The 16242-nt window shown below is 39.9% G+C and overlaps 2 protein-coding genes across 3 annotated transcripts in view; one reads left to right on the top strand and one right to left on the bottom strand.

Moving 5' to 3' along the window:
* ALKBH8 (alkB homolog 8, tRNA methyltransferase) overlaps positions 1-16242 on the bottom strand; it is a 126806-nt gene that overhangs the window by 72693 nt on the left and 37871 nt on the right. For both annotated transcript variants that reach the window (XM_018059848.1, XM_013969562.2), the window contains one exon: positions 14884-14954. In XM_018059848.1, the coding sequence (XP_017915337.1) occupies positions 14884-14954 (71 nt within the window). The remainder of the gene's footprint in view (positions 1-14883; positions 14955-16242) is intronic.
* LOC102188153 (putative 60S ribosomal protein L37a) lies at positions 2010-2545 on the top strand. Its single transcript, XM_005689410.3, has one exon. It carries the CDS (start codon positions 2038-2040, stop codon positions 2311-2313), a length of 276 nt encoding a protein of 91 aa, XP_005689467.2. The 5' UTR covers positions 2010-2037; the 3' UTR covers positions 2314-2545.

The raw sequence follows: 16242 nt of genomic DNA, 5'->3' as shown, positions 1-16242 counted from the left end.
TGACGCAGCCATTGAGGATACAACAAAACTGGTTATAACCAATGTGGCCCAAGATGGCTGAAGATTCGAATTCCAAAAGCACTTGAGCCTTATTATACTTTTATTGCGATGCATTAGCATGCTAAATGACATATTCTCAGACACCATGACAGGTCCCAGGCTGACCATAAAAGGACAAAAAGTGGGCTGTGGCCCACTTCCTAGAAACTTCTGCCCCTTCTCTCAAACAGTTACAATGGTCCTCCTACTTCTTAGCATATGTAAGTACCCAGCCCATAAACTAAACACCCCACAGCCTGAAATCTGGTTCTCGCCTTCTGAGACTGACCACATTCTGTCTATGGAATGTATATCTCTCTAAAAGATCTTATACTTTACTATGGCTCACTCTAGAACTCTTTTCCACATGAAGCCAAGAATCCTCACTTGGCAGCCATCCCAGGAACTCATCTAAGACCTGGGACATGACTATTCTTTCACACCCACTTCTCCTGCAACAATGGGGCAAGATTAAGGATAATACTTGGTTGAAAAAAAAAAAAAACAAAAAACCCTAGACATTCTGCTCTTATAAAACCTTTAACACAACCAAATACAACAGAAAGGAAACTGCAGACATAGTTATCAAGTATTTACTGAAGTAAAGATAAGATGTGAGAAATGAAATATTTCCTGCTGAATCAGTAAACAAGGATGTCACAGTCATCAGCAATTGCAGTGACTCACTGGAAAAGACCCTGATGCTGTAAAGATTGAAGACAAAAGAAGGGGATGACAAAGGATGAGGTGGTTATAAAGCATCACCAACTCAATGGACATGAATCTGAGCAAACTCTGGGAAATACTGGAGGACAGAGAAACCTGGCATGCTGCAGTCCATGGGTCACAAAAAGTCAGACATCTCTTAGCAACTGAATAATAACAATGTGGGCCAGTAAGCTCTGGGGGCACTCAAAAAGGAGAAGAAACCTGTGATCTAGCAGCCATCAGACTGCAACCACTCCCTACAATGAGCCCCAAGGAAGTTCAGGATGTGAAAAAACTCAGGACACTGACCCCAGGATAGCAAGATGCATATTACAGGAATGATTTCAGTGAGCCCAGACACTTGCATCTTCCCATACACAGAAAAGCATTAAATTCCTTAACTTGGGATATCTGGTTTTCTTTCTATTAACAATCTTTTGATGTTCAGACTACTGTCTTTTGCTACAAAACTTCGCTCCTCCTTTCACCTCCTCAGACCAATTCTCTCAGGGTTACTTCAGATGCTGTCTCCCAGACTTGAAGTCCTAAAGATTCCCACAGAATAAAACATAACTCTCAACTTATAGGTTGTGAATATTTTTTAAGTTGACAGATGCATAACCGAAAAGTACATGACACTGATCTCCTCCACACTGGCTAAACAGGAAAATGAAAACATATAACACTACTGGGAGCACTTCTGAGAAAGAAGACAAATTTTATCCTGATCCTTATCGGTTAAAAATAGGCTGAGACCTTTAACCTTTTGAAACTCTTAAGGATATATCAACAAGAGACAATAAGACATAAAGAATGATGTGTGACTCATAGAGAATGAAGAAAACTGAGAGGATATATTTAGCTGGAAAAACTATTTCATGCCTGAGAATTTAGCAGACTACAAAGCAGCCTGCCAAATATAAATCTTCTGTAGTTGCACTAACTTTTCCATAGGATTCAAACTGCAACTGGGCAGGACCCTATTGGGCTTTCCTGGGACAGACCTCTTCCCGTAGCCTCTGTTTTAGCTTCTCTCAATAGTACCTAGGTAGTAGTATCTGACACATATTTCCTGAGTTTTTTAGATGCTAAAACCACCACAAAAGGAAGAAATTAACTACTTGATGACTATGAGCATGTAGCTCCCAAACTTCTGGTTCCTAAAGACTGATTATCATCAATCAGAGAACTGTGCAAGAGCTGATCAAATACCCTGGGACACTCCCCTCCCTCACCTTGCCTTTTAAAAAGCTTTTCTGGCTCTTGGGCTCGGATCTAGGTTGCGTTAACATGGCGAAACGCACCAAGGTCGGAATCGTGGGCAAGTACGGGACCCGTTATGGTGCCTCCCTCAGAAAAATGGTGAAGAAAATTGAAATCAGCCAGCACGCCAAGTATACCTGCTCCTTCTGTGGCAAAACCAAGATGAAGAGAAGAGCTGTGGGCATTTGGCATTGTGGTTCCTGCATGAAAACAGCAGCTGGTGGTGCCTGGACCTACAACACCACCTCTGCTGTCACAGTCAAGTCCGCCATCAGAAGACTAAAGGAACTGAAGGACCAGTAGAAGCGCCACCATCGATAACATTGCTAGCCTGAGAGCTCCAATGAACCCCATCCTGATCACCTGAATCCCCTCTTGAATCCTGACGTGCTTTAACACTGCTAGGTCAGCAAGAACGAGTGAGAGGGAGAGAGAGAAGATCAAAGAGAAGATGGAGGCCTCCTTCTTCCACTCAGCAAGCTGTCTGGAGTGTGCTCTACCAACTTTGGCAAAATTATAAAGGAGTTTTCTATGGAAAAAATAAAAATAAAAAGCTTTTCTGATACTCTTTGAAGACTTCAGGGTTTTAGAGCATAAGCCACCCATCCTTGTATTGATGCCTTTAGAAAAAATGCTGCACTCTTCCTCACCACAATACAGTGTCAGCAGATTGGCTTTACCCTTTGCAGGCAAGCAGATACAAATTTGGTTCAGTAACAACCTGTAAGTAAGTTTGCTGTAAGTAAGTTTGCTTTTTATTTTAAATAGCATACAAAGGATTCCATATACCTCATCATGGCCATGTCTGCCACATTTGTGAGGCAGAAATTGTTAGGCAGTCACTGTAGGGCCAGGACCTCAGTTCATTTTTTTAACTTCAACTCCTTCTCCCATATAAACATTTTGCTCCACTGACTTAAAGCTATACTTGTTGCTCCAGATTCCAGGCATTCAGAGGAAAGTCTCCCTGGCACGGAGGGTCATAACATATCCAGACTCAAGACAGAACAATCAGTAACTATTGACTAACTTATCAGATAGGAAAACACTAGATGGACCATTAACTCTTAGCCCATACTTCTAGTCCTTATCCAGTCCTTAAATGATGGCCCGGGGTCATGAGAAAGAGTCACAGGATAGTGATTCAATGTCTAAGAAAACTCAAGGACAGAAGGATTTTTTAAAAAGTCATAAAAATGACAATCTGGACATAGGGACTTTCAAACTAATTGATCAGAAATTATATACATCGGGAATGTGAGCCAACCAAAAACAAACAGATCAATACTGGTAAAGATATAAACTGCTATAATTGCCGCCCTTTAGGGGCACTTCACCCCTTCTCAGTGTCTATGCTGGGAACTTTATATTTCTCTCTCCTTTAAAATAATACTCTGCCTATGTGACTATTGGCATGTTTGTAAAGTTCATTCTTTGGCTCCATGAACAAGAACTCGGATTATTGTTTTACCCTGAGAAGTAGAAAAGGAGAAAAAGAAAAGAAGAGACAAACACAACTGCACGGATACGAGACTGAAACAAATTACTTACAAAAAAATACAGCAATAACAAAAGTGTCTGTTAACATGTTCCCTGGATTTATAAATACAGACTCCTACCATATCATTAGATAATTAGTCCACTGTTGGGGTGAAGAGGAACTCGGTACATTTTTAGTAAAACAAATACAGCTTTTTGTCACTCTACAAAAGATGATACTGCCAAAAGTATACTTTCCTAAGCTGAAAAGTACCTAGAAGAGAAGCCTTCTGGTATACCATATTTTTCCAAAGCAGAGGAACTTAAACCTCCTGCCTATACTACATAGGCTTCCCTGGTTGCTCAAATGGCAAAGAATCTGCCTGCAATTCAGGAGACCCACGTTCAATTTCTGGGTTGGGAAGATCCCCCAGAGGAGGGAATGGCAATACACTCCAGTATTCTTGCCTAGAGAATTCCATGGACAAAGGAGCCTGGTAGGCAATAGCTCACGAGATCACAAAAAGTTGGACATGAATGAATGACTAACACACACATACACACCTATACCACACATGCCTGCTTAGTTTCCAACCTTTAATAAAAGTTAAAATCAAAGGCCACAAGAAACCAGTTTCCCTTCCTTGTCTCCTACCTGGGAGCTGCAGACCAGAAGGGAGTGACAGGATATACTTAAAATGATGAAAGGGGAAAACCTAAAAGCAAGATTACTCTACCCAGCAAGAATCTCATTTAGATTCAACACAGAAAGTAAGAGTTCTACAGAAAAGCAAATGAGAAGAGAATTCAGTATCACCAAACCAGCTTTACAACAAATGCTAAAGGAACTTCTCTAGGCAGAAAACACAAGAGAAGAAAAAGATCCACCAAAACAATAAAGAAAATGGTAAGGGGAACATATATATTGATAATTAATTTGAATGTAAATGGATTAAATGCTCCAACCAAAAGACACAGACTAACTAAATGGATATACAAACAAAACCCTATATATGCTGTCTACAAGTGAACCACTTCAGACCTAGGGGCACACATTGACTGAGAGAAAGGGATGGAAACAGATATTCCATGCAAATGGAAATTAAAAGAAAGCTGGAGTAGCAATACTCATATCAGATAAAATAGACTTTAAAATAAAGAATGTTACAGGAGACAAAGAACCATATTACATAATGATCAAGGGATCGATCCAAGAAGATACAACAATTATAAATGTTTCTGCACCCAACATAGGAGCACCTCAATACATAAGGCAGATGCTAACAACCACAAAATGGGAAATCAACAGTAAAATAATAATAGTGGGGGAATTTGTTGTTATTCACTTACTAAGTGACTAAGTACTCTTTGTGACCCCATGGACTGCAGCACACCAGGGTTCCTTGCCCTTCACTATCTCCAGAGTTTGCTCAAACTCATGCCCACTAAGTCAGTGATGCCATCCAACCATCTTATCCTCTGTTGTCCTCTTCTCCTGCCCTCAATCTTTCCCAGCATCATGGTCTTTTCCAGTGAGTTGGCTCTCCATATCAGGTGGCCAAAGTATTGGAGCTTCAGCTTCAGCATCAGTCCTTCCAATGAATATTCAGGGTTGATTTCCTTTAAGATTGACTGATTTGATCTCCATGCTGTCCAAGGAACTCTCAAGAGTCTTCTCTAGCACCACAGATTCAAAAGCATCAATCCTTCAGCACTCAGCATTCTTTATGGCACAACTCTCATATCCATACATGACTACTGGAAAAATCATAGCTTTGACTATACGGACCTTTGTTGGCAAAGTGATGTCTCTGCTTTTCAATATGCTGTCTAGGTTTGTCAAAGCTTTTCTTCCAAGGAGCAAGCATCTTTTAATTTCATGGCTGTAGTAACTGTCCACAGTGATTTTGGAGTCTAAGAAAATAAAATCTACCACTATTTCCATTTTTTCCCCGTATATTTACCATGAAGTGATGGGACTGATGCCATGATCTTTGTTTTTCAAATGCTGAATTTTAAGCCAGCTTTTTCACTCTCCTCTTTCAGAGTTTTCACTCTCCTCTTTCACATTCATCAAGAGGCTCTTTAGTTCCTCTTCACTTTCTGTCATTGTGGGGGCTATCATCTGCATATCTGAGGCTGTTGATATTTCTCCCAGCAATCTTGATTCCAGCTTGTGAGTCATCCAGCTTGGCATTTTTCATAATGTACTCTGCATATAAATTAAATAAGCAGAGTGACAATATACAGTCCTGACATGCTCCTTTCCCAAATTGAATTTTTGTTAAAATGGGGGACTTTAACAGCCTACTTACACCAATGGACAGATCATCCATATAGAAAATAACTAAGGAAACACAATCTTTAAATGAAAAAAATGACACAATGGACCAAATAGATTTCACTAATATTTTTACAACATTCCACACAAAAGTGGCAGAATACACTTTCTTCTCAAGTGCACATAGAACATTCTCCAGGATAGGTTACATTTTGGGTGACAAATCAAGCCTCAGGACATTTAAGAAAACTGAAATCGTATCATACATGTTTTCTGACCACATTGCCATGAGATTAGAAATCAATTACAAGAAAAAAAAACTATTAAAAACACAAACACGTGGAGGCTACCCTACTAAATAACCAAGAGCTCATGAGAAATCAAAGAGAAAATTTTAAAAATACATAGAAACAAAAACACAGTAACCCAAAACCTATGGGACACAGCAAAAGCAGTTCTAAGAGGAAAGTTTATGGCAATTCAATCTCCCCTCAAGAAACAAGAAAAATCTCAAATATACAATCTAACCTTATACCTAGAGCAATTATAGAAAGAAAAATTTTAAAACCCCAAATCGTAAAGATCGTAATAGAAACAAATGAAATAGAAAACAATAGTGAAGGACTTCCCTGGTGGGGTGGGGGAGTGATGAATTGTGAGACTGAGACTGACATACATGCAGTGCCATGTATAAAACAGATAGCTAGGGCGAACCTGCTATACAGCACAGGGAGGTCAGTTTGAAACTTTGTGGTGACCTAGATGGGTGGGACTGGGGCAGGGGAGGGTGTGGGGGGGGATGGGAGGCCCACAGGGAAGGGCCTGTGTGTATACATATAGCTGATTTATCAAGCTGTACAGCAGAAATTAATACAACATTGTAAAGCAATTATACTCCAATAAAACAACAACAACAAAAAACACTAAAAGTCATGAATTCACTTGTTAAAGTCCTTGAAAAATGGAATCTCAAGATTACCAAGTCTCCTGAAACTCAAAGGAAGGAGAGGCAATGGCAGTGATAACACACCGTGGAAATCAATACAGAGGACACAGGACTTCCCATTTGAAAATGATTAAAGAAAGAAAATAAGCTCTGCTCCCTTGCTGCAGTCAGAAGCAATTTTCTAAAGTACAAGCCTTAATAGTCTTAAAATGAGGGGCAAAAATAAACTCATACATGATGATGATGTATCTTATGGCATATAAGAGTGATCTGCAAGCAGTAAACAAAACAGCTAAATGGGGGGCAAAGGAACTTATTTCTCACTGCTTCTGAGTGAGGGTGTATGACGCAGAGTATCATTCGGTATTTCTGGTGTGAAAATTTTCCTAGTTGATCAGATACTATGAACACATTTAAGCGACATACCTGGGAACTTGTCTACAATACTGCATATGTGAAGCAAGCAATACAAGAGCCAATCAAAAGTTAAACAGAAAACACCACAAACAAATCTATTCCAGAGCACACATCAGCAAATTCCACGTTTCAAACACAGCTCTGCCTTACATAAGGCATAAATACAAACTTGAAAAGATACATGCTCCTCCATGTGCATTATTTACAACAGCCAAGACATGAAAGCAACCTAAGAGTCCATTAATGCATAAACAAAATGTGAGACACACATACACATACACAAAATTATTCAGCCATAAAAAAGGAAGAAACTTTGCCATTTACAGCAACATGGATGGACATAGAGTATATTAAGCAAAATAAATCAGATGAGAAAGACAAATATTATATGATCTCACTTATATGTGCAATCTAAAAAAAAAAAAAAATGAGCAAATGTAACAAAACAGAAGCAGATTCAGATAAAGAGGATTGGTGATCCCAACAGGGGAGAAGGATAGGGGGATGAGTAAAATAGGTTAGGGAGATAAAGAGGTACAAACGTCCAAACTTACAAGACAAATTAGCAAAAGGGATGTAATGTACAGCACAGAGATCACAGTCAATAATACTATAATAACTTTGTACAGCAACAGATGGTAACTAGTCTTACTGTGGCAATTATCTTACAGAATATAAAAATATCAAATTATTATTTTTTATCAGTTCAGTTCAGTCACTCAGTCGTGTCCGACTCTTTGCGATCCCATGAATCACAGCATGCCAGGCTGCCCTGTCCATCACCAACTCCCGAGGTCCACCCAAACCCATGTCCATTGTGTTGGTGATGCCATTCAACCATCTCATCCTCTGTCATCCCCTTCTCCTCCTGTCCTCAATCTATCCCAGCACCAGTGTCTTTCCCAATGAGTCAGGTCTCCACATGAGGTCACAAAAGTATTGGAGTTTCAACTTCAACATCAGTCCCTCCAATCAACACCCAGGACTGATTTTTAGGATGGACTGGTTGGATCTCCCCATAGTCCAAGGGACTCTCAAGAGTCTTCTCCAACACCACAGTTCAAAAGGATTCAAAGTTCAGCTTTGTTTATAGTCCAACTCTCACATCATACATGACCACAGGAAAAACCATAGCCTTGACTAGATGCACTTTTGTTGGCAAAGTAATGTCTCTGCTTTTTAATACGCTGTTTAGGTGGGTCATAACTTTCCTTCCAAGGAGTAAGTGTCTTTTAATTTCATGGCTGCAATCACCATCTGCAGTGATTTTGGAGTCCAGAAAAATAAAGTCAGCCACTGTTTCCCCATCTATTTCCCATGAAGTGATGAGACCGGATACCATGATCTTAGTTTTCTGAATGTTGAGCCTTAAGCTAACTTCTTCACTCTCCTCTTTTACTTTCATCAAGAGGCTCTTTAGTTCTTCTTCACTTTTTGCTATAAAAGTGGTGTCATCTGCATATCTGAGGTTATTGATATTTTTCCCAACAATCTTGATTCCAGCATGTGCTTCCTCCAGCCCAGCATTTCTCATAATGTACTCTGCATATAAGTTAAATAAGCAGGGTGATAATATACAGCCTTGACATATTCCTTTTCCTATTTGGAACCAGTCTGTTGTTCCCTGTCCAGTGCTAACTGTTGCTTCCTGACCTGTATACAGTATTCTCAAGAGGCAGGTCAGGTGATCTGGTATGCCCATCTCTTTCAGAATTTTCCAGTTTATTGTGATCCACACAGTCAAAGGCTTGGGCATAGTCAATAAAGCAGAAATAGACTTTTTTCTGGAAATCTCTTGCTTTTTCCAAGATCCAGTGGATGTGAAAAGAAGAGAGGCGAAAAGCAAAGGAGAAAAAGAAAGATATAAGCATCTGAATGCAGAGTTCCAAAGAATAGCAAGAAGAGATAAGAAAGCCTTCTTCAGCGATCAATGCAAAGAAATAGAGGAAAACAACAAAATGGGAAAGACTAGAGATCTCTTCAAGAAAATTAGAAACACCAAGCGAACATTTCATGCAAAGATGGGCACAATAAAGGACAGAAATGGTATGGACCTAACAGAAGCAGAAGATCTTAAAAAGAGGTGGCAAGAATACATGGAAGAACTGTAAAAAAAGATCTTCACGACCCAGATAATCATGATGATGTGATCACTAATCTAGAGCCAGACATCTTGGAATGTGAAGTCAAGTGGGCCTTAGAAAGCATCACTACAAACAAAGCTAGTGGAGGTGATGGAATTCCAGTTGAGCTGTTTCAAATCCTGAAAGATCATGCTGTAGAAGTGCTGCACTCAATATGCCAGCAAATTTGGAAAACTCATCAGTGGCCACAGGACTGGAAAAGGTCAGTATTCATTCCAATTACAAAGAAAGGCAATGCCAAAGAATGCTCAAACTACCTCACGACTGCACTCATCTCACATGCTAGTAAAGTAATACTCAAAATTCTCCAAGCAAGGATTCAGCAATACGTTAACCGTGAACTTCCTGATGTTCAAGCTGGTTTTAGAAAAGGCAGAGGAACCAGAGATCAAATTGCCAACATCCTCTGGATCATCGAAAAAGCAAGAGAGTTCCAGAAAAACATCTATTTCTGCTTTATTAACTATGCCAAAGCCTCTGACTGTGTGGATCACAATCAACTGTGGAAAATTCTGAGAGAGATGGGACAGACCACCTGACCTGCCTCTTGAGAAATCTGTATGCAGGTCAGGAAGCAACAGTTAGAACTGGGCATGGAAAAACAGATTGGTTCCAAATAGGAAAAGGAGTACGTCAAGGCTGTATATTGTCACCCTGCTTATTTAACTTCTGTGCAGAGTACATCATGAGAAACGCTGGACTGGAAGAAACACAAGCTGGAATCAAGATTGCTGGGAGAAAAATCAATAACCTCCGATATGCAGATGACACCACCCTTATGGCAGAAATTGAGGAGGAGCTAAAAAGCCTCTTGATGAAAGTGAAAGAGGAGAGTGAAAAAGTTGGCTTAAAGCTCAACATTCAGAAAACGAAGATCATGGCATCTGGCCCCATCACTTCATGGGAACTAGATGGGGAAACAGTGGAAACAGTGTCAGACTTTATTTTGGGGGGCTCCAAAATCACTGCAGATGGTGATTATAGCCATGAAATTAAAAGACGCTTACTCCTTGGAAGAAAAGTTATGACCAACCTAGATAGTATATTCAAAAGCAGAGACATTACTTTGCCAACTAAGGTCCATCTAGTCAAGGCTATGGTTTTTCCTGTGGTCATGTATGGATGTGAGAGTTGGACTGTGAAGAAGGCTGAACGCCGAAGAATTGCTGCTTTTGAACTGTGGTGTTGGAGAAGACTCTTGAGAGTCCCTTGGTCTGCGGGGAGATCCAACCAGTCCATTCTGAAGGAGATCAACCCTGGGATTTCTTTGGAAAGAATGATGCTAAAGCTGAAACTCCAGTACTTTGGCCACCTCATGCAAAGAGTTGACTCATTGGAAAAGACTCTGATGCTGGGAGGGATTGGGGGCAGGAGAAGGGGACGACCAAGGATGAGATGGCTGGATGGCATCACGCACTCGATGGACGTGAGCCTGAGTGAACTCCGGGAGATGATGATGGACAGGGAGGCCTGGCGTGCTGTTATTCATGGGGTCGCAAAGAGTCGGACACGACTGAGCGACTGAAATGAACTGAACTGAACTGAACTGAACTGAAATGGATGTTGGCAATTTGATCTCTGATTCCTCTGCCTTTTCTAAAACCAGCTTGAACATCTGGAAGTTCACGGTTCACATAATGCTGAAGCCTGGCTTGGAGAAGTTTGAGCATTACTTTACTAGCATGTGAGATGAGTGCAGTCGTGAGGTAGTTTGAGCATTCTTTGGCATTGCCTTTCTTTGGGATTGGAATGAAAACTGACCTTTTCCAGTCACTGCTGAGTTTTCCAAATTGGCTGGCATATTTAGTGCAGCACTTTCACAGCATCATCTTTTAGGATATGAAATAGCTCAACTGGAATTCCATCACCTCCACTAGGTTTGTTTGTAGTGATGCTTCCTAAGGTCCACTTGACTTCACCTTCCAGGATGTCTGGCTCTAGGTGAGTGATCACACCACTGTGATTATCTGGGTCATGAAGATCTTTTTTGTACAGTTCTTCTGTGTATTCTTGCCACCTCTTCTTAGTATCTTCTGCTTCTGTTAGGTCCCTACAATTTCTGTCCTTTATTGCGCCCATCGTTGCATGAAATGTTCCCTTGGTGTTTCTAATTTTCTTGAAGAGATCTCTAGTCTTTCCCATTCTATTGTTTTCCTCTATTTCTTTGCACTGATCACTGAGGATGGCTTTCTTATCTCTCCTTGCTATTCTTTGGGACTGTGCATTCAAATGGGTATATCTTTCCTTTTCTCCTTTGCTTTTTGCTTCTCTTCTTTTCATAGCTATTTGTAAGGCCTCCTCAGACAGCCATTTTGCTTTTTTGCTTTTCTTCTTCTTGGGGATGGTCTTGCTCCCTGTCTCCTGTACAATGTCACGAACCTCCGTCCATAGTTCATCAGGCACTCTGTCTATCAGATCTAGTCCCTTAAATCTATTTCTCACTTCCACTGTATAGTCATAAGGGATTTGATTTAAGTCATACCTGAATGGTGTAGTGGTTTTCCCCACTTTCTTCAATTTAAGTTGAATTTGGCTTGTATAACTGAAACTAATACTTTGAGGCAATCATACTTCATTTTTTTTTTTCACTAGGAGAAAATGTATGTAACTCCAGAGACACCAAATGGAGATAATGATTACAGTAGATTTTCATTGCAACTAGAGGCAAGTTTTCCCCTTCTTTATAACTTATAGTTTAAAACTTTATAATCACCTGTTAGGGTGTTGGAGGAATATTTAGGCCCCATTTTTTATATTTCCCTAGGAATGGAGAGAATTTCTATAGGAGTGAAAGTAATAGGAAGACCTACTTTTCTCCATTTCTTTGCTTCCAACTCTCCAGAGAAGGCACACCTCAGCTGATTGGTTAGCCTAGAGACAAACCTGCCTCAGTGAGCCCTTTCTTCTCTTTTTCAAATCTAGCTTGTTTGCAGAATCTTAACTTATACATCTTCATGTCCTCTGTTATAGTCTCTGTCTTATGGGAAAAGTCTTCAGCTGTACCAGTGTAAAGGACAGTATGTCTAATTCATAGTTGAAGTATTAATAAATCCAGTTGGTAACAGATCCAAAGCCATTATCTTCCATGTTTTCTCAGCAGCTGACATTCTGATATTCATTTATCTTTTATCTCATTTCTACACTGGTCACACAGTTAGGAGGAAAAAACAAAGATGTTTACTGTTCCCCTAAAGCTACAAGCCAGGATAAGAGGTAAATGAAAATAAACAAGACAGAGAAGAGCTCTTTTCCCTTCTTGTCCTCATTATTTTTTAAAGCACTTAATAAGAATCCACATGTGGAGAGGATAAGATGGTTTTGCCTTATCAAAGAAATATACTAGCTCTATAGACACAGTATCAACATGATCACACAAGCTCAGCAAAAGTTAAAAAGCCAAAGCAAAATTTAGTGATGGGAATTAAGCGAATGGAGTGACAGACTGCTTCCAAATAGGAAAAGGAGTACGTCAAGGCTGTATATTATCACCTTGCCTATTTAACTTATATTCTGAGTACATCATGAGAAACTCTGGGCTGGGTGAAGCACAAGCTGGAATCAAGATTGCTGGGAGAAATATCAATAACCTCCCATATGCAGATGACACCACTTTTATGGCAAAAAGTGAAGAAGAACTAAAGAGCCTCTTGATGAAACTGAAAGAAGAGAATGAAATGTTGGCTTAAAACTCAACATTCAGAAAACTAAGATCATGGTACCTGGCTCCATTAATTCATGGAAAATAGATGGGGAAACCCTGGAAACAGTGACAGACTTTATTTTCTTGGGCTCCAAAATCACTGCAGATGGTTACTGCAGCCATGAAATTATACTTGCTCCTTAGAAGAAAAGTTATGACCAAACTAGACAGCATAATAAAAAGCACACATTACTTTCCCAACAAAGGTCTGCCTAGTCAAAGCTATGGTTTTTCCAGTGGTCATGTATGGGTGTGAGAGTTGGACTATAAAGAAAGCTGAGCTGAACTGAAGAACTGATGTTTTTGAATTGTGGTGTTGGAGAAGACTCTTGAGAGTCCCTTGGACGGCAAAGAGATCAAACCAGTCAATCCTGAAGGAAATCAGTCCTGAATATTCACTGGAAGGACTGATGCTGAAGCTGAAACTTCAATACTTTGGCCACATGATGCAAAGAACTGACTCATTTGAAAAGACCCTGATGTTGGGAAAGATTGAGGGTGGGAGGAGAAGGGGATGACAGAGGATGAGGTGGCTGGATGGCCTCACTGACTCAATGGACATGAGCTTGAGTAAACTCTGGGAGTTGGTGATGGACAGGGAAGCCTGGCCTTCTGCAGTCCATGGGGTTGCAAAGAGTCAGACACAACTGAGCGACTGATCTGAACTGAACTAAGCATATGCAAAAAATACTAGAAAACAGTATTTACATAGAGGAACATGGTAAGATTTTGAAACAACCTCATATTTTAAAGACTCTTCTAGATTTGAAATTTTTATTTCCATCTAAAACTATCTTCAGTTTGCATAAAATAAAGTGAAAATTGCTCAGTTATGTCCAACTCTTTACGACCCCATGGACTGTATAGTCCCTGGGATTCTCCAGGCCAGAATACTGGAATGGGTAGCCTTTCCCTTCTCCAGGGAATCTTCCCAACCCGGGGATCGAACCCAGGTCTCCCGCATTGCAGACGGATTCTTTACCAGCTGAGCCACAAGGGAAACTCGAGAATACTGGAGTGGGTAGTCTATCCCTTCTCTAGCAGATTTTCCTGACCCAGGAATTGAACTGGGTCTCCTGTATTGCAGGCAGATTCTTTACCAACTGAGCTATGAGGGAAGGCCTCAGAGCTTCAGTTTGCATGGATTTCTTTAAATCATGCTTTTGATAGCTTCTACAGCATAGTTTAAGGGCGTCCCTTGTGGCTCAGCTGGTAAAGAATCCACCTGAAATGTGGGGGTCCTGGGTTCAATTGTTGGGTTGGGAAGATCCTCTGGAGAAGGAAAAAGCTACCTACTCCAGTATTCTGGCCTAGAGAATTCCATGGACTGTTATATGTACAGTCCATGGGGTAGCAAAGAGTAGAACATGACTGAGCAACTTTCAAATAGCAGATCAAATAAAGTACAACTATACTACAAAAATATATCAGTGAATAAACATGAACCTCTTCTTTATTTGTAAAGAAAACAACATTATCCATTACTGTTCAAAGTTTTTGAAGGGACTGAATCATAAAATATATATGAACAAGTTTATCAAAATTCCAGACACATTTTAGTTTTATCTATAGACTATAGCTACTATCTTTAGCCACTAGGTGGCAATGTTGCTACAGTAAATTATTGTAAAACGGCCATTTCAGTTTTACTTAACTTACAGAAGTACCATGTATTTTACAGGGCTTTCCTGCCATCTAGTGAGCTGATACATAAAACTCTGGACACCTACAAGAAGAGACTGTGATAATTTCACATTCTATAAGAAATTAAATGCCAATGGTGTCTTTACACTTCATTTTTAACTCTTAATTCATCTGAAATGAGAAATGTGAGAAATGCTATGAAAAGGGCATTGCATAAAGTAAGACATTAGTTGATAGCTAATAAAAGTGTTTGAAAATTTACCTCTGATCCCAAACTGAGAGAAATGATCTCATCCTCAAAAGCTGAATGTGTGTCAATATGAGCAGGAATTCCTGAGATTGAAGACAGGGTAACAGGTCACTTCACTTTTCTTTTTAGTACATTTAGGACATCTCTAAATATAGCCTCAAGGATTATAGTGAAAACATCATTTGATAAACAGTAATTTTAGGTAAAAGGAAACATTTAAGATGAATGTAAATAAAGTTAATTTGTTGTTGCTGCTGTTGTTGAGTATCTAAGCCGTGTCCAATTCTTTGTGACTCCATGGACTGCAGCATGCTAGGCTTCCGTGTCCTTCAATATGCCCAGAGTTTGCTCAAATTCACATCCATTGAGTCAGTGATGCTATTTAACCATCTCATTCTCTGCTGCTCCCTTCTTCTTTGCCTTCAACATATTACCAGCATCAGGGTGTTTACCCAAGGGTCAGTTATTCCCATCTGGTGGCCAAAGTATTGGAGCTTCACTCTCAGCATCAGTTCTTCCAAAGAATATTCAGTATGGATTTCATTTAGGATTACTGCTTTGATCTCCATGGAGTCCACAGGACTCTCAAGAGCCTTCTGCAGCACAGCAATTCGAAAGATTCAAATCTTTGGTACGCAGCCTTCTTTATGATCAAACTCTCACATCCATACATGACTAATGGAAAACCAACGCTTTGACCATACAGACCTTTGTTGGCAAAGTGATGCCTCTGCTTTTAGTACACTGTTTAGGTTTGTCATTGCTTTCGTTCCAAGGAGCAAGTATCTTTTAATTTCACAGCTGCAGTCACCGTCCATGGTGATTTTGGAGCCCAAGAAAATAGTCTGTCACTGTTTCCACTTTTCCCCTTTTATTTTCCCTGAAGTGATGGGAAGAGATGCCGTGATCTTAGCTTTTTGAATGATGAGTTTTAAGCCAGCTTTTTCAGTCTCCTATTTCACCCTCATCAAGAAGCTCTTTAGTTCCTCTTCAATTTCTGCCATTATCGTGGTATCATCTACATATCTGAGGTTGTTGATATTTCTCCCGGTAATCTTACTTCCAGCTTGTACTTCATCCAGCCAGGCATTTTGCATAATGTATTCTGCATATAAGTTAAATAAGCAGGGTGACAATACACAGTCTTTCCTAATTTTGATATATTCATTTCCCAATTTTGAACCACTCCATTGTTCCATATCTGGTTCTAACTCTTGCTTCTTGACTTGCATATCAGTTTCTCAGGAGACCAGTAAGGTGGTCAGAGATAAATTATCTCTTTAATAATTTTCCAGTTTCTTGTGATTCCAAAGGCAAAAGCTTTAGAGTAGTCAATGCAGAAGTAGATGATATTCTGCAACTCCCTTGCTT

The sequence above is a fragment of the Capra hircus genome, chromosome 15 (assembly GCF_001704415.2).
Source record: "Capra hircus breed San Clemente chromosome 15, ASM170441v1, whole genome shotgun sequence".
Taxonomy (NCBI): domain Eukaryota; kingdom Metazoa; phylum Chordata; class Mammalia; order Artiodactyla; family Bovidae; genus Capra; species Capra hircus.
This window is presented reverse-complemented; position numbering and strand designations above follow the sequence as displayed.

Excerpts from the sequence above, each read along its gene's own strand:
- LOC102188153 (XM_005689410.3), top strand. The coding sequence starts at position 2,038 with ATGGCGAAACGCACCAAGGTCGGAATCGTGGGCAAGTACGGGACCCGT.